The 18,651-nt window shown below is 44.4% G+C and overlaps 3 protein-coding genes across 3 annotated transcripts in view; 2 read left to right on the top strand and 1 right to left on the bottom strand.

Moving 5' to 3' along the window:
• Positions 1–1,828: 1,828 nt before the first annotated feature.
• LOC121386164 (CUB and sushi domain-containing protein 1-like) lies at positions 1,829–11,331 on the top strand. The gene is made up of 6 exons (XM_041516962.1): positions 1,829–1,906; positions 2,018–2,228; positions 3,009–3,257; positions 8,150–8,301; positions 10,745–11,039; positions 11,285–11,331. Exons 1-6 carry the CDS (start codon positions 1,829–1,831, stop codon positions 11,329–11,331), a joined length of 1,032 nt encoding a protein of 343 aa, XP_041372896.1.
• Positions 11,332–11,388: 57 nt separating this feature from the next.
• Positions 11,389–18,563, bottom strand: LOC121386163. The gene is made up of 11 exons (XM_041516961.1): positions 18,511–18,563; positions 18,175–18,438; positions 17,357–17,716; positions 16,973–17,284; positions 15,821–16,036; positions 14,621–14,932; positions 13,469–13,828; positions 12,701–12,868; positions 12,365–12,532; positions 11,532–11,808; positions 11,389–11,424 (listed from the first exon to the last, which is right to left on the bottom strand). The coding sequence occupies exons 1-11, from the start codon at positions 18,561–18,563 to the stop codon at positions 11,389–11,391; spliced, it is 2,526 nt and encodes an 841-aa protein (XP_041372895.1).
• LOC121386162 overlaps positions 18,562–18,651 on the top strand; it is a 128,479-nt gene continuing 128,389 nt past the window's right edge. The window contains exon 1 of the mRNA XM_041516960.1: positions 18,562–18,634. Within this exon, the coding sequence (XP_041372894.1) occupies positions 18,562–18,634 (73 nt within the window). The remainder of the gene's footprint in view (positions 18,635–18,651) is intronic.

The following is an 18,651-nucleotide window of genomic DNA, read 5'->3' as shown; positions in this document are numbered from 1 at the left end:
ATATGTTACAACTACACGTGTAGTGTGTTTTCAATAGTAGGGATGGTAATATATTGTGATATGTTACAGCTACACGTGTAGTGTGTTTTCAATAGTAGGGATGGTAATATATTGCGATATGTTACAGCTACACGTGTAGTGTGTTTTCAATAGTAGGGATGGTAATATATTGTGATATGTTACAGCTACACGTGTAGTGTGTTTTCAATAGTAGGGATGGTAATATACGATATGTTACAGCTACACGTGTAGTGTGTTTTCAATAGTAGGGATGGTAATATATGATATGTTACAACTACACGTGTAGTGTGTTTTCAATAGTAGGGATGGTAATATATTGCGATATGTTACAGCTACACGTGTAGTGTGTTTTCAATAGTAGGGATGGTAATATATTGCGATATGTTACAACTACACATGTAGTGTGTTTTCAATAGTAGGGATGGTAATATATTGCGATATGTTACAGCTACACGTGTAGTGTGTTTTCAATAGTAGGGATGGTAATATATTGCGATATGTTACAGCTACACGTGTAGTGTGTTTTCAATAGTAGGGATGGTAATATATTGCGATATGTTACAACTACACGTGTAGTGTGTTTTCAATAGTAGGGATGGTAATATATTGCGATATGTTACAACTACACGTGTAGTGTGTTTTCAATAGTAGGGATGGTAATATATTGCGATATGTTACAACTACACATGTAGTGTGTTTTCAATAGTAGGGATGGTAATATATTGCGATATGTTACAACTACACATGTAGTGTGTTTTCAATAGTAGGGATGGTAATATATTGCGATATGTTACAGCTACACATGTAGTGTGTTTTCAATAGTAGGGATGGTAATATATTCTGATATGTTACAGCTACACGTGTAGTGTCTTTTCAATAGTAGGGATGGTAATATATTGCGATATGTTACAACTACACGTGTAGTGTGTTTTCAATAGTAGGGATGGTAATATATTGTGATATGTTACAACTACACATGTACTGATGTAGTGTGTTTTCAATAGTAGGGATGGTAATATATTGTGATATGTTACAACTACACGTGTAGTGTGTTTTTAATAGTAGGGATGGTAATATATTCTGATATGTTACAGCTACACATGTAGTGTGTTTTTAATAGTAGGGATGGTAATATATTGCGATATGTTACAGCTACACGTGTAGTGTGTTTTCAAAAGTAGGGATGGTAATATATTGCGATATGTTACAGCTACACGTGTAGTGTGTTTTCAATAGTAGGGATGGTAATATATTGCGATATGTTACAACTACACATGTACTGATGTAGTGTGTTTTCAATAGTAGGGATGGTAATATATTGTGATATGTTACAGCTACACGTGTAGTGTGTTTTCAATAGTAGGGATGGTAATATATTGCGATATGTTACAGCTACACATGTAGTGTGTTTTCAATAGTAGGGATGGTAATATATTGCGATATGCAGGCAACAGGATTTTGGTTCTGTGTCTTGTGATCATGGAACCCATCAGAAACTGTATATATTATTTTCAGTGAATAGTCACCTTCAATATAATAATGATGGGAAACAAAATTTTGGTTCTGTGCTGTGATTTTACCGACACGGTACCGAAAACGATTGTTTGCGTGAAACCCGAGAATATCACTAGCCATCAGAGTGGGGCTGCCATAATCTGGAAGCCCTGGTATCAGAATGCCGATAATACCCAGGTCCCTCGTCTTTACAGCTCAATAGCTCTGTGTTATGTTTTCAGTTTCTCAGTACAGGTTCAAGTAGGATGTGTATTGTACGTATTGTTTACCAAGTGAATCATATTGTATCAGAATGCCGATAATACCACGTCCATCGTCCTTACAGCTCAATGCTCTGTGTTTTGTTTTCAGTTTCTCAGTACAGGTTCAAGTAGGATGTGTATTGTACGTATTGTTTACCAAGTGAATCATATTGTATCAGAATGCCGATAATACCACGTCCATCGTCCTTACAGCTCAATGCTCTGTGTTTTGTTTTCAGTTTCTCAGCCTGGACACTGAACCTGGCTTGGATTTTGTTGAGGTGTGGGTTGGAGGTCGCACCCTGTCATCGAGCCGCCTGATTCGTCGACTGTCCGGCTCCACCCCCCCACCTGACGACCACCTGCTGAGTTCTAACAACATGGCTATCATCCGCTTCGTCTCCGACCTGACGAAACACTATGCCGGATTCCGCTTGAAGTGGAGAGCAGGTGTGTCTCACTAGAGTTACCTCCCTTTAATAGTACTGTGTTTGTGGTCTGTCAGGCTCCACTCCCCCCCCCCCCCCAATGACCACCTGCTGAGTTTTAACAACACTGTGGAGTATTCCGCTTGAAGTGGAGAGCAGGTCTGTCTCACTAGTTACCTCCCTTTAATAGTACTGTGTGTCTATATGTGTGTGGTCTGTCTGGCTTCTTTATGCTTCCTGGAAATCCTGGAATGTTCTTGAATTTTGTGATTTTAAAATCCTTACCTGGAATGTCCTGGAAAAAGCATTAAATTTTATTGTGTTCTGGAAATTTAGGCCAAAAAGTTGGTGGTTTATTTTCATCGTATCTTTACATTTGTTGTTCTGATAACCTGTCTAAATTCAGACAACAATTTATTGTAAAAACATTCATTGATTGAACATTTCATGTTCTGGCATATTTAAAAAAAAAATTCCTGTAAAAGTCCTGGAAAATAATTGATATAATACTATTTATTATAAAGGATCGCAAACTTCTAATGGAAAATGTATTAGATTTCCTGTAAGGTGATATACCTGTCGGAATTATCAAATGTTTGACATCCAGTAGCTAATAATTAATAAATCAATGTTCTCTAAATGTACAAATGTTAATTTTCACTAAATGTATTATTATCCCTAATTGTAACACTGAGAACTGGATTGTGTTCAAATACCGTTAAATAAATATTTATCTTTAAATAGACATTCCGTCTATTTCCTGTTTTGCACTGTAAAAAGTCTAATTACTTTTTACCTTCAGACTTTGAGTGTGGGTTTGAGAATGTCCCAGACAGTTACTACGCGGACACCGACATCAAATCTACAAGTCTGTTCAGGTCAACAGTTGAAGCCTGCAAACTGGAGTGTCTGAACAGCGTGGCATGTGCAGGTTTCTCCTTCAACCACAACACCAAGCAGTGTAGGGTTCTGTCGGAGATGCCACGCCCGGTCACAGACTCGTGCTGTGAGCTCTACTTCAAGACGTGTCCGGACCAAACCAGCTACGCCAGTAAGAGACAGTCGCCTTTTTATGTTCACCTATTTCTTTTTACATTCACTCATTTGTGGTCGGATTTTAAACCCATGTTTTTATCCCACTGTCCCTTTCCTATTCTCTCCTGCCAGTCTGTGAATCCCATCTCACTTCTCACCAGTCTAAAACTTCCATCTCTGTACTCCTTCACATCCCATGCCAGTCTGTGAATCCCATCTCATTTCTCACCAGTCTAAAACTTCCATCTCCGTACTCCTTCACATCCCATGCCAGTCTGTGAATCCCATCTCACTTCTCACCAGTCTAAAACTTCCATCTCTGTACTCCTTCACATCCCATGCCAGTCTGTGAATCCCATCTCACTTCTCACCAGTCTAAAACTTCCATCTCTGTACTCCTTCACATCCCATGCCAGTCTGTGAATCCCATCTCATTTCTCACCAGTCTAAAACTTCCATCTCTGTACTCCTTCACATCCCATGCCAGTCTGTGAATCCCATCTCACTTCTCACCAGTCTAAAACTTCCATCTCTGTACTCCTTCACATCCCATGCCAGTCTGTGAATCCCATCTCATTTCTCACCAGTCTAAAACTTCCATCTCCGTACTCCTTCACATCCCATGCCAGTCTGTGAATCCCATCTCACTTCTCACCAGTCTAAAACTTCCATCTCTGTACTCCTTCACATCCCATGCCAGTCTGTGAATCCCATCTCATTTCTCACCAGTCTAAAACTTCCATCTCCGTACTCCTTCACATCCCATGCCAGTCTGTGAATCCCATCTCACTTCTCACCAGTCTAAAACTTCCATCTCTGTACTCCTTCACATCCCATGCCAGTCTGTGAATCCCATCTCACTTCTCACCAGTCTTAAACTTCCATCTCTGTACTGCTTCACATCCCATGCCAGTCTGTGAATCCCATCTCACTTCTCACCAGTCTAAAACTTTCCATCTCCGTACTCCTTCACATCCCATGCCAGTCTGTGAATCCCATCTCACTTCTCACCAGTCTAAAACTTCCATCTCTGTACTCCTTCACATCCCATGCCAGTCTGTGAATCCCATCTCATTTCTCACCAGTCTAAAACTTCCATCTCTGTACTCCTTCACATCCCATGCCAGTCTGTGAATCCCATCTCACTTCTCACCAGTCTAAAACTTCCATCTCTGTACTCCTTCACATCCCATGCCAGTCTGTGAATCCCATCTCACTTCTCACCAGTCTAAAACTTCCATCTCCGTACTCCTTCACATCCCATGCCAGTCTGTGAATCCCATCTCACTTCTCACCAGTCTAAAACTTCCATCTCTGTACTCCTTCACATCCCATGCCAGTCTGTGAATCCCATCTCACTTCTCACCAGTCTAAAACTTCCATCTCTGTACTCCTTCACATCCCATGCCAGTCTGTGAATCCCATCTCACTTCTCACCAGTCTAAAACTTCCATCTCTGTACTCCTTCACATCCCATGCCAGTCTGTGAATCCCATCTCACTTCTCACCAGTCTAAAACTTCCATCTCTGTACTCCTTCACATCCCATGCCAGTCTGTGAATCCCATCTCACTTCTCACCAGTCTAAAACTTCCATCTCCGTACTCCTTCACATCCCATGCCAGTCTGTGAATCCCATCTCACTTCTCACCAGTCTAAAACTTCCATCTCCGTACTCCTTCACATCCCATGCCAGTCTGTGAATCCCATCTCACTTCTCACCAGTCTTAAACTTCCATCTCTGTACTGCTTCACATCCCATGCCAGTCTGTGAATCCCATCTCACTTCTCACCAGTCTAAAACTTCCATCTCTGTACTCCTTCACATCCCATGCCAGTCTGTGAATCTCATCTCACTTCTCACCAGTCTAAAACTTCCATCTCTGTACTCCTTCACATCCCATGCCAGTCTGTGAATCCCATCTCACTTCTCACCAGTCTAAAACTTCCATCTCCGTACTCCTTCACATCCCATGCCAGTCTGTGAATCCCATCTCACTTCTCACCAGTCTAAACTTCCATCTCTGTACTCCTTCACATCCCATGCCAGTCTGTGAATCCCATCTCACTTCTCACCAGTCTAAAACTTCCATCTCTGTACTCCTTCACATCCCATGCCAGTCTGTGAATCCCATCTCACTTCTCACCAGTCTAAAACTTCCATCTCTGTACTTCTTCACATCCCATGCCAGTCTGTGAATCCCATCTCACTTCTCACCAGTCTAAAACTTCCATCTCTGTACTCCTTCACATCCCATGCCAGTCTGTGAATCCCATCTCACTTCTCACCAGTCTAAAACTTCCATCTCCGTACTCCTTCACATCCCATGCCAGTCTGTGAATCCCATCTCACTTCTCACCAGTCTTAAACTTCCATCTCTGTACTGCTTCACATCCCATGCCAGTCTGTGAATCCCATCTCACTTCTCACCAGTCTAAAACTTCCATCTCTGTACTCCTTCACATCCCATGCCAGTCTGTGAATCCCATCTCATTTCTCACCAGTCTAAAACTTCCATCTCCGTACTCCTTCACATCCCATGCCAGTCTGTGAATCCCATCTCACTTCTCACCAGTCTAAAACTTCCATCTCTGTACTCCTTCACATCCCATGCCAGTCTGTGAATCCCATCTCACTTCTCACCAGTCTAAAACTTCCATCTCCGTACTCCTTCACATCCCATGCCAGTCTGTGAATCCCATCTCACTTCTCACCAGTCTAAAACTTCCATCTCTGTACTCCTTCACATCCCATGCCAGTCTGTGAATCCCATCTCATTTCTCACTAGTCTAAAACTTCCATCTCTGTACTCCTTCACATCCCATGCCAGTCTGTGAATCCCATCTCATTTCTCACCAGTCTAAAACTTCCATCTCTGTACTCCTTCACATCCCATGCCAGTCTGTGAATCCCATCTCATTTCTCACCAGTCTTAAACTTCCATCTCTGTACTCCTTCACATCCCATGCCAGTCTGTGAATCCCATCTCACTTCTCACCAGTCTTAAACTTCCATCTCTGTACTCCTTCACATCCCATGCCAGTCTGTGAATCCCATCTCATTTCTCACCAGTCTAAAACTTCCATCTCCGTACTCCTTCACATCCCATGCCAGTCTGTGAATCCCATCTCACTTCTCACCAGTCTAAAACTTCCATCTCTGTACTCCTTCACATCCCATGCCAGTCTGTGAATCCCATCTCACTTCTCACCAGTCTAAAACTTCCATCTCTGTACTCCTTCACATCCCATGCCAGTCTGTGAATCCCATCTCATTTCTCACCAGTCTAAAACTTCCATCTCTGTACTCCTTCACATCCCATGCCAGTCTGTGAATCCCATCTCACTTCTCACCAGTCTAAAACTTCCATCTCTGTACTCCTTCACATCCCATGCCAGTCTGTGAATCCCATCTCATTTCTCACCAGTCTAAAACTTCCATCTCTGTACTCCTTCACATCCCATGCCAGTCTGTGAATCCCATCTCATTTCTCACCAGTCTAAAACTTCCATCTCTGTACTCCTTCACATCCCATGCCAGTCTGTGAATCCCATCTCACTTCTCACCAGTCTAAAACTTCCATCTCCGTACTCCTTCACATCCCATGCCAGTCTGTGAATCCCATCTCATTTCTCACCAGTCTAAAACTTCCATCTCTGTACTCCTTCACATCCCATGCCAGTCTGTGAATCCCATCTCACTTCTCACCAGTCTAAAACTTCCATCTCCGTACTCCTTCACATCCCATGCCAGTCTGTGAATCCCATCTCACTTCTCACCAGTCTAAAACTTCCATCTCCGTACTCCTTCACATCCCATGCCAGTCTGTGAATCCCATCTCACTTCTCACCAGTCTAAAACTTCCATCTCTGTACTCCTTCACATCCCATGCCAGTCTGTGAATCCCATCTCATTTCTCACTAGTCTAAAACTTCCATCTCTGTACTCCTTCACATCCCATGCCAGTCTGTGAATCCCATCTCATTTCTCACCAGTCTAAAACTTCCATCTCTGTACTCCTTCACATCCCATGCCAGTCTGTGAATCCCATCTCATTTCTCACCAGTCTAAAACTTCCATCTCCGTACTCCTTCACATCCCATGCCAGTCTGTGAATCCCATCTCATTTTTCACTAGTCTAAAACTTCCATCTCTGTACTCCTTCACATCCCATGCCAGTCTGTGAATCCCATCTCACTTCTCACCAGTCTAAAACTTCCATCTCTGTACTCCTTCACATCCCATGCCAGTCTGTGAATCCCATCTTACTTCTCACCAGTCTAAAACTTCCATCTCTGTACTCCTTCACATCCCATGCCAGTCTGTGAATCCCATCTCACTTCTCACCAGTCTAAAACTTCCATCTCTGTACTCCTTCACATTCCATGCTAGTCTGTGAATCCCATCTCACTTCTCACCAGTCTAAAACTTCCATCTCCGTACTCCTTCACATCCCATGCCAGTCTGTGAATCCCATCTCATTTCTCACCAGTCTAAAACTTCCATCTCTGTACTCCTTCACATCCCATGCCAGTCTGTGAATCCCATCTCACTTCTCACCAGTCTAAAACTTCCATCTCTGTACTCCTTCACATCCCATGCCAGTCTGTGAATCTTCTACTTATTTCACTGTTTCAGTTGTGTCACCGCTCTACCCGTTCTACTACTAACATTGTTTATTAACCATTTCAGTTGTGTCACAATTCTACCTGTTCTACTAGTAACATTGTTTATTAACCGTTTCAGTTGTGTCACCATTCTACCTGTTCTACTAGTAACATTGTTTATTAACTGTTTCAGTTGTGTCACCACTCTAACCATTCTACTAGTAACATTATTTATTTACTGTTTCAGTTGTGACACTGCTCTACCCGTTCTACTAGTAACATTGTTTATTTACTGTTTCAGTTGTGTCGTCGATGCCGAACCTTGGAGGAAAGCTGTCCGCCTCATCGTCTGGCACCAGACTCCCGTCTCCGCTCTACCCGTTCTACTACCTGGGTGGTCTGGACATCGCCTGGACAATCACCTCGCCTGGCCGTAGAATTGTGACCCTGGAGGTAAACATGGTTATTTATGTTTTTAAAATGACTCATGACCCAGGAGGTGAACATTGTTATTTATATTTTTAAAATGACTCATGACCCTGGAGGAAAAAATATTTCGTTTTAAAAATTTACTTTCATAGTCACCTCCCTTGATGAGCGAATCATAACCTGGGAGGTTTAAATGTTGTATGTTGTTTTGTGTGGTCTTTAAAATGTTGTATGTTGTTTTGTGTGGTCTTTAAAATGTTGTATGTTGTTTTGTGTGGGTCTTTAAAATGTTGTATGTTGTTTTGTGTGGGCTTAAAATGTTGTATGTTGTTTTGTGTGGTCTTTAAAATGCATTCTTGGTTATTGCATTGACGGTTACCTCCTCTGATTGCAAAATTATAAAACTACAGGTAAAAATAAAATGATGAAACTGTGGGTAAACTTAAAATTATGAAACTGGGGTTAAAATTATAATTATAAACTACAGGTAAAATTAAAATGATGAAACTGTGGGTAAAATTAAATTTATTAAACTGAGGGTAAAAATAAAATTATGAAACTTGGGGTAAAATTAAAGTTATAGAACTGGGGATAAAATAAAAATGATAAAACTAGGGGTAAAATTTTATTTTATTGAAAAAATGCTTTAACAGTCTGATTGTTGATGCATGAATCTTAACTGGAGGTCAAATGTGATTTTAAAATACAAAAAATGCATTAACAGTTACCTCCCCTGATTGCAGAATCTGGAGGTGAAAATGCTGCTTAAAAACGTGTGTCATACATGTTCATCACATCTGTGTCACTTCAAAACCATCTCATTGCATGTTATAAAAAACATTTGAAATGTATTAATTAAAACATTTAAATGAAAATTTGTTTGATATATAATTTGTTTTAAAAAAGTTTTAAAGCATGCCTTGTGATGAACTTCTATATATGATTACACATTGTCAGTGATAGCAAATATGTTTTAAATCACAGTTTCTATTGGCCAATTAAGATGACCTATTAAAACAAAGTCATAAGCATATACTAGCAGATTATGACTTATGACGTCACACGTATACAAACTGTAGCTATTTTACAAAATTGCTCATTTAACCTCTAGGTTATGTACAATGTAGCCGAAGCAACAGAAATAATAGCTTTTCCCATTTAATTTTTATGGACTGTAGGATAAAGATAATAACTAGTTAATGATGTCAAATATTTCTTGTTCAGGCCGAATGAAAAATTCCGCCCAGCAAGCCTAGCAGAATTTCCCATTCTTAATTTCACAGAATACAGCAGATACCCGACGTCATTGACTAGATTATCTCTTTATGATAGGCCAGACATTTAATGTCACAGAATACAGCAGATACCCGACGTCATTGACTAGATTATCTCTTTATGATAGGCCAGACATTTAATGTCACAGAATACAGCAGATACCCGACGTCATTGACTAGATTATCTCTTTATGATAGGCCAGACATTTAATGTCACAGAATACAGCAGATACCCGACGTCATTGACTAGATTATCTCTTTATGATAGGCCAGACATTTAATGTCACAGAATACAACAGATACCCGACGTCATTGACTAGATTATCTTTTTATGATAGGCCAGACATTTAATGTCACAGAATACAGCAGATACCCGACGTCATTGACTAGATTATCTCTTTATGATAGGCCAGACATTTAATGTCACAGAATACAGCAGATACCCGACGTCATTGACTAGATTATCTCTTTATGATAGGCCAGACATTTAATGTCACAGAATACAGCAGATACCCAACGTCATTGACTAGATTATCTCTTTATGATAGGCCAGACATTTAATGTCACAGAATACAGCAGATACCTGACGTCATTGACTAGATTATCTCTTTATGATAGGCCAGACATTTAATGTCACAGAATACAGCAGATACCCGACGTCATTGACTAGATTATCTCTTTATGATAGGCCAGACATTGACTAGATTATCTCTTTATGATAGGCCAGACATTGACTAGATTATCTCTTTATGATAGGCCAGACATTGACTAGATTATCGCTTTATGATAGGCCAGACATTGACTAGATTATCTCTTTATGATAGGCCAGACATTGACTAGATTATCTCTTTATGATAGGCCAGACATTGACTAGATTATCTCTTTATGATAGGCCAGACATTGACTAGATTATCTCTTTATGATAGGCCAGACATTGACTAGATTATCGCTTTATGATAGGCCAGACATTGACTAGATTATCTCTTTATGATAGGCCAGACATTGACTAGATTATCTCTTTATGATAGGCCTGACATTTAATTTCACAGAAGTTTCATTTTCACTTTGATGTTAGACATCGACCTAGCTTCTCATGAGATGACCATCTGTATATGATTGCGTGTTATCAGTGATACGAAATACGTATACGTTTACCAGGTGATTAGTTTCATAGAGTTTTTGTTTCCTCTCAGATGTTAGACCTGGACCTGGCGTCTGCCGACTACGTGTCTGTTTACGACGGCGACGGGCCGGCGTCACCTCTCATCACAATGTTGTTTGACGAGAGCAGCGACGCCCACATCATGTCCACCGGCACCGTCATGTACATCTACTACCACAGCAGCTACTACAGCCACAACAAACGAGGCTTTCTCTTCCGGTACCGTGCTGGTAAGTACAGCCACTACAAACGAGGCTTTCTCTTCCTGTATCACGCTGGTAAGTACAGCCACTACAAACCAGGCTTTCTCTTCCGGTACCGTGCTGGTAAGTACAGCCACTACAAACGAGGCTTTCTCTTCCGGTATCACGCTGGTAAGTACAGCCACTACAAACGAGGCTTTCTCTTCTGGTATCACGCTGGTAAGTACAGCCACAACAAACGAGGCTTTCTCTTCCGGTATCACGCTGGTAAGTACAGCAACTACAAACGAGGCTTTCTCTTCCGGTATCACGCTGGTAAGTACAGCCACTACAAACGAGGCTTTCTCTTCCGGTATCACACTGGTAAGTACAGCAACTACAAACCAGGCTTTCTCTTCCGGTATCACGCTGGTAAGTACAGCCACTACAAACGAGGCTTTCTCTTCCGGTATCACGCTGGTAAGTACAGCCACTACAAACGAGGCTTTCTCTTCCGGTATGTATCACGCTGGTAAGTACAGTCACCACAAACGAGGCTTTCTCTTCCTGTATCACGCTGGTAAGTACAGCCACCACAAACGAGGCTTTCTCTTCCGGTATCACGCTGGTAAGTACAGCCACTACAAACGAGGCTTTCTCTTCCTGTATCGTGCTGGTAAGTACAGCCACCACAAACGAGGCTTTCTCTTCCTGTATCGTGCTGGTAAGTACAGCCACCACAAACGAGGCTTTCTCTTCCTGTATCGTGCTGGTAAGTACAGCCACCACAAACGAGGCTTTCTCTTCCTGTATCGTGCTGGTAAGTACAGCCACTACAAACGAGGCTTTCTCTTCCGGTACCGTGCTGGTAAGTACAGCCACCACAAACGAGGCTTTCTCTTCCTGTATCACGCTGGTAAGTACAGCCACCACAAACGAGGCTTTCTCTTCCGGTATCACGCTGGTAAGTACAGCCACTACAAACGAGGCTTTCTCTTCCTGTATCACGCTGGTAAGTACAGCCACTACAAACGAGGCTTTCTCTTCCTGTATCACGCTGGTAAGTACAGCCACTACAAACGAGGCTTTCTCTTCCGGTATCACGCTGGTAAGTACAGCCACAACAAACGAGGCTTTCTCTTCCGGTACCGTGCTGGTAAGTACAGCCACTACAAACGAGGCTTTCTCTTCCGGTATCACGCTGGTAAGTACAGCCACTACAAACGAGGCTTTCTCTTCCGGTATCACGCTGGTAAGTACAGCCACCACAAACGAGGCTTTCTCTTCCGGTATGTATCACACTGGTAAGTACAGTCACCACAAACGAGGCTTTCTCTTCCTGTATCACGCTGGTAAGTACAGCCACCACAAACGAGGCTTTCTCTTCCGGTATCACGCTGGTAAGTACAGCCACCACAAACGAGGCTTTCTCTTCCGGTATCACGCTGGTAAGTACAGCCACTACAAACGAGGCTTTCTCTTCCTGTATCGTGCTGGTAAGTACAGCCACCACAAATGAGGCTTTCTCTTCCTGTATCGTGCTGGTAAGTACAGCCACTACAAACGAGGCTTTCTCTTCCGGTACCGTGCTGGTAAGTACAGCCACCACAATCAAGGCTTTCTCTTCCTGTATCACGCTGGTAAGTACAGCCACTACAAACGAGGCTTTCTCTTCCGGTATCACGCTGGTAAGTACAGCCACTACAAACGAGGCTTTCTCTTCCGGTATCACGCTGGTAAGTACAGCCACTACAAACGAGGCTTTCTCTTCCGGTATCACGCTGGTAAGTACAGCCACTACAAACGAGGCTTTCTCTTCCTGTATCACGCTGGTAAGTACAGCCACTACAAACGAGGCTTTCTCTTCCTGTATCACGCTGGTAAGTACAGCCACTACAAACCAGGCTTTCTCTTCCGGTATCACGCTGGTAAGTACAGCCACAACAAACGAGGCTTTCTCTTCCGGTACCGTGCTGGTAAGTACAGCCACTACAAACGAGGCTTTCTCTTCCGGTATCACGCTGGTAAGTACAGCCACTACAAACGAGGCTTTCTCTTCCGGTATCACGCTGGTAAGTACAGCCACAACAAACGAGGCTTTCTCTTCCGGTACCGTGCTGGTAAGTACAGCCACTACAAACGAGGCTTTCTCTTCCGGTATCACGCTGGTAAGTACAGCCACAACAAACGAGGCTTTCTCTTCCGGTATCACGCTGGTAAGTACAGCCACTACAAACGAGTCTTTCTCTTCCTGTATCACGCTGGTAAGTACAGCCACTACAAACGAGGCTTTCTCTTCCGGTATCACGCTGGTAAGTACAGCCACTACCAACGAGGCTTTCTCTTCCGGTATCACGCTGGTAAGTACAGCCACTACCAACGAGGCTTTCTCTTCCGGTACCGTGCTGGTAAGTACAGCCACTACAAACGAGGCTTTCTCTTCCTGTATCACGCTGGTAAGTACAGCCACTACAAACGAGGCTTTCTCTTCCGGTATCACGCTGGTAAGTACAGCCACTACCAACGAGGCTTTCTCTTCCGGTATCACGCTGGTAAGTACAGCCACTACAAACGAGGCTTTCTCTTCCGGTATCACGCTGGTAAGTACAACCACCACAAACGAGGCTTTCTCTTCCGGTATCACGCTGGTAATTACAGTCACCACAAACGAGGCTTTCTCTTTCTGTATCACGCTGGTAAGTACAGCCACTACAAACGAGGCTTTCTCTTCTGGTACCGTGCTGATAAGTACAGCCACAACAAACGAGGCTTTCTCTTCCGGTATCACGCTGGTAAGTACAGCCACTACAAACGAGGCTTTCTCTTCCGGTACCGTGCTGGTAAGTACAGCCACTACAAACGAGGCTTTCTCTTCCTGTATCACACTGGTAAGTACAGCCACTACAAACGAGGCTTTCTCTTCCGGTATCACGCTGGTAAGTACAGCCACTACAAACGAGGCTTTCTCTTCCGGTATCACGCTGGTAAGTACAGCCACCACAAACGAGGCTTTCTCTTCCGGTATCACGCTGGTAATTACAGTCACCACAAACGAGGCTTTCTCTTCCTGTATCACGCTGGTAAGTACAGCCACTACAAACGAGGCTTTCTCTTCCGGTACCGTGCTGGTAAGTACAGCCACAACAAACGAGGCTTTCTCTTCCGGTATCACGCTGGTAAGTACAGCCACTACAAACGAGGCTTTCTCTTCCGGTACCGTGCTGGTAAGTACAGCCACAACAAACGAGGCTTTCTCTTCCGGTATCACGCTGGTAAGTACAGCTACAACAAACGAGGCTTTCTCTTCCGGTATCACGCTGGTAAGTACAGCCACTACAAACGAGGCTTTCTCTTCCGGTACCGTGCTGGTAAGTACAGCCACAACAAACGAGGCTTTCTCTTCCGGTATCACGCTGGTAAGTACAGCCACTACAAACGAGGCTTTCTCTTCCGGTACCGTGCTGGTAAGTACAGCCACAACAAACGAGGCTTTCTCTTCCGGTATCACGCTGGTAAGTACAGCCACTACAAACGAGGCTTTCTCTTCCGGTACCGTGCTGGTAAGTACAGCCACAACAAACGAGGCTTTCTCTTCCGGTATCACGCTGGTAAGTACAGCCACTACAAACGAGGCTTTCTCTTCCGGTATCACGCTGGTAAGTACAGCCACTACAAACGAGGCTTTCTCTTCCGGTATCACGCTGGTAAGTACAGCCACTACAAACGAGGCTTTCTCTTCCGGTATCACGCTGGTAAGTACAACCACCACAAACGAGGCTTTCTCTTCCGGTATCACGCTGGTAATTACAGTCACCACAAACGAGGCTTTCTCTTCCTGTATCACGCTGGTAAGTACAGCCACTACAAACGAGGCTTTCTCTTCTGGTACCGTGCTGATAAGTACAGCCACAACAAACGAGGCTTTCTCTTCCGGTATCACGCTGGTAAGTACAGCCACTACAAACGAGGCTTTCTCTTCCGGTACCGTGCTGGTAAGTACAGCCACTACAAACGAGGCTTTCTCTTCCTGTATCACGCTGGTAAGTACAGCCACTACAAACGAGGCTTTCTCTTCCGGTATCACGCTGGTAAGTACAGCCACTACAAACGAGGCTTTCTCTTCCGGTATCACGCTGGTAAGTACAGCCACCACAAACGAGGCTTTCTCTTCCGGTATCACGCTGGTAATTACAGTCACCACAAACGAGGCTTTCTCTTCCTGTATCACGCTGGTAAGTACAGCCACTACAAACGAGGCTTTCTCTTCCGGTACCGTGCTGGTAAGTACAGCCACAACAAACGAGGCTTTCTCTTCCGGTATCACGCTGGTAAGTACAGCCACTACAAACGAGGCTTTCTCTTCCGGTACCGTGCTGGTAAGTACAGCCACAACAAACGAGGCTTTCTCTTCCGGTATCACGCTGGTAAGTACAGCCACTACAAACGAGGCTTTCTCTTCCGGTACCGTGCTGGTAAGTACAGCCACAACAAACGAGGCTTTCTCTTCCGGTATCACGCTGGTAAGTACAGCCACTACAAACGAGGCTTTCTCTTCCGGTACCGTGCTGGTAAGTACAGCCACAACAAACGAGGCTTTCTCTTCCGGTATCACGCTGGTAAGTACAGCCACTACAAACGAGGCTTTCTCTTCTGGTACCGTGCTGATAAGTACAGCCACAACAAACGAGGCTTTCTCTTCCGGTATCACGCTGGTAAGTACAGCCACTACAAACGAGGCTTTCTCTTCCGGTACCGTGCTGGTAAGTACAGCCACTACAAACGAGGCTTTCTCTTCCTGTATCACGCTGGTAAGTACAGCCACTACAAACGAGGCTTTCTCTTCCGGTATCACGCTGGTAAGTACAGCCACTACAAACGAGGCTTTCTCTTCCGGTATCACGCTGGTAAGTACAGCCACCACAAACGAGGCTTTCTCTTCCGGTATCACGCTGGTAATTACAGTCACCACAAACGAGGCTTTCTCTTCCTGTATCACGCTGGTAAGTACAGCCACCACAAACGAGGCTTTCTCTTCCGGTATCACGCTGGTAATTACAGTCACCACAAACGAGGCTTTCTCTTCCTGTATCACGCTGGTAAGTACAGCCACTACAAACGAGGCTTTCTCTTCCGGTACCGTGCTGGTAAGTACAGCCACAACAAACGAGGCTTTCTCTTCCGGTATCACGCTGGTAAGTACAGCCACTACAAACGAGGCTTTCTCTTCCGGTACCGTGCTGGTAAGTACAGACACAACAAACGAGGCTTTCTCTTCCTGTATCACGCTGGTAAGTACAGCCACTACAAACGAGGCTTTCTCTTCCGGTACCGTGCTGGTAAGTACAGCCACAACAAACGAGGCTTTCTCTTCCGGTATCACGCTGGTAAGTACAGCCACTACAAACGAGGCTTTCTCTTCCGGTACCGTGCTGGTAAGTACAGCCACAACAAACGAGGCTTTCTCTTCCGGTATCACGCTGGTAAGTACAGCCACTACAAACGAGGCTTTCTCTTCCGGTACCGTGCTGGTAAGTACAGCCACAACAAACGAGGCTTTCTCTTCCGGTATCACGCTGGTAAGTACAGCTACAACAAACGAGGCTTTCTCTTCCGGTATCACGCTGGTAAGTACAGCCACTACAAACGAGGCTTTCTCTTCCGGTACCGTGCTGGTAAGTACAGCCACAACAAACGAGGCTTTCTCTTCCGGTATCACGCTGGTAAGTACAGCCACTACAAACGAGGCTTTCTCTTCCGGTACCGTGCTGGTAAGTACAGCCACAACAAACGAGGCTTTCTCTTCCGGTATCACGCTGGTAAGTACAGCCACTACAAACGAGGCTTTCTCTTCCGGTACCGTGCTGGTAAGTACAGCCACAACAAACGAGGCTTTCTCTTCCGGTATCACGCTGGTAAGTACAGCCACTACAAACGAGGCTTTCTCTTCCGGTATCACGCTGGTAAGTACAGCCACTACAAACGAGGCTTTCTCTTCCGGTATCACGCTGGTAAGTACAGCCACTACAAACGAGGCTTTCTCTTCCGGTATCACGCTGGTAAGTACAGCCACCACAAACGAGGCTTTCTCTTCCGGTATCACGCTGGTAATTACAGTCACCACAAACGAGGCTTTCTCTTCCTGTATCACGCTGGTAAGTACAGCCACCACAAACGAGGCTTTCTCTTCCGGTATCACGCTGGTAATTACAGTCACCACAAACGAGGCTTTCTCTTCCTGTATCACGCTGGTAATTACAGTCACCACAAACGAGGCTTTCTCTTCCTGTATCACGCTGGTAAGTACAGCCACTACAAACGAGGCTTTCTCTTCCGGTACCGTGCTGGTAAGTACAGCTACAACAAACGAGGCTTTCTCTTCCGGTATCACGCTGGTAAGTACAGCCACTATAAACGAGGCTTTCTCTTCCGGTATCACGCTGGTAAGTACAGCCACTACAAACGAGTCTTTCTCTTCCGGTATCACGTTGGTAAGTACAGCCACTACAAACGAGGCTTTCTCTTCCGGTACCGTTCTGGTAAGTACAGCTACAACAAACGAGGCTTTCTCTTCCGGTATCACGCTGGTAAGTACAGCCACTATAAACGAGGCTTTCTCTTCCAGTATCACGCTGGTAAGTACAGCCACTACAAACGAGGCTTTCTCTTCCGGTATCACGCTGGTAATTACAGTCACCACAAACGAGGCTTTCTCTTCCTGTATCACGCTGGTAAGTACAGCCACTACAAACGAGGCTTTCTCTTCCGGTACCGTGCTGGTAAGTACAGCTACAACAAACGAGGCTTTCTCTTCTGGTATCACGCTGGTAAGTACAGCCACTATAAACGAGGCTTTCTCTTCCGGTATCACGCTGGTAAGTACAGCCACTACAAACGAGGCTTTCTCTTCCGGTTATCACGCTGGTAATTACAGTCACCACAAACGAGGCTTTCTCTTCCGGTATCACGCTGGTAAGTACAGCCACTACAAACGAGGCTTTCTTTTCCGGTATCACGCTGGTAAGTACAGCCACTACAAACGAGGCTTTCTCTTCCGGTTATCACGCTGGTAATTACAGTCACCACAAACGAGGCTTTCTCTTCCGGTATCACGCTGGTAAGTACAGCCACAACAAACGAGGCTTTCTCTTCCGGTATCACGCTGGTAAGTACAGCCACTATAAACGAGGCTTTCTCTTCTGGTATCACGCTGGTAAGTACAGCCACTATAAACGAGGCTTTCTCTTCCGGTATCACGCTGGTAAGTACAGCCACTACAAACGAGGCTTTCTCTTCCGGTATTACGCTGATAAGTACAGCCACTACAAACGAGGCTTTCTCTTCCGGTATCACGCTGGTAAGTACAGCCACTACAAACGAGGCTTTCTCTTCCGGTACCGTGCTGGTAAGTAGAGACACAACATACGAGGCTTTCTCTTCTGGTATCACGCTGGTAAGTACAGCCACTACAAACGAGGCTTTTTCTTCCTGTATCACACTGGTAAGTACAGCCACCACAAACGAGGCTTTCTCTTCCTGTATCACGCTGGTAAGTACAGCCACTACAAACGAGGCTTTCTCTTCCGGTAACACGCTGGTAAGTACAGCCACTACAAACGAGGCTTTCTCTTCTGGTGTTACACTGTTAAGGGCTGGTTCAGTTAATCTCATGGGGGAGGGCTGGTGGGTCAGAAGTTACTACACTCAAGACAAACAAGGATTTCTGTTCCTGTATCAAACTGGTAAGGACTATTCCGTT

This window comes from Gigantopelta aegis, chromosome 12 (genome assembly GCF_016097555.1).
Source record: "Gigantopelta aegis isolate Gae_Host chromosome 12, Gae_host_genome, whole genome shotgun sequence".
Lineage (NCBI taxonomy): Eukaryota > Metazoa > Mollusca > Gastropoda > Neomphalida > Peltospiridae > Gigantopelta > Gigantopelta aegis.
The sequence above is the reverse complement of the archived record's forward strand: the minus strand, read 5'-3'. Positions and strand labels throughout refer to the sequence as shown.

What these genes read in the sequence shown, in the direction of transcription:
- LOC121386164 (XM_041516962.1), top strand. Translation starts at nt 1,829, where the DNA reads ATGCCGATAATACCACGTCCATCGTCCTTACAGCTCAATGCTCTGTGT. An exon ending in GGACCAAACCAGCTACGCCA is followed by an intron (nt 3,258 to 8,149) that starts GTAAGAGACAGT and finishes TTACTGTTTCAG; the next exon opens with TTGTGTCGTCGATGCCGAAC. An exon ending in GTAGAATTGTGACCCTGGAG is followed by an intron (nt 8,302 to 10,744) that starts GTAAACATGGTT and finishes GTTTCCTCTCAG; the next exon opens with ATGTTAGACCTGGACCTGGC.
- LOC121386163 (XM_041516961.1), bottom strand. Translation starts at nt 18,563, where the DNA reads ATGAGATTAACTGAACCAGCCCTTAACAGTGTAACACCAGAAGAGAAA. An exon ending in ATACAGGAAGAGAAAGCCTC is followed by an intron (nt 12,533 to 12,700) that starts GTTTGTAGTGGC and finishes TGTACTTACCAG; the next exon opens with CGTGATACAGGAAGAGAAAG. An exon ending in AAGCCTCGTTTGTAGTGGCT is followed by an intron (nt 11,425 to 11,531) that starts GTACTTACCAGC and finishes TGTACTTACCAG; the next exon opens with CGTGATACATACCGGAAGAG.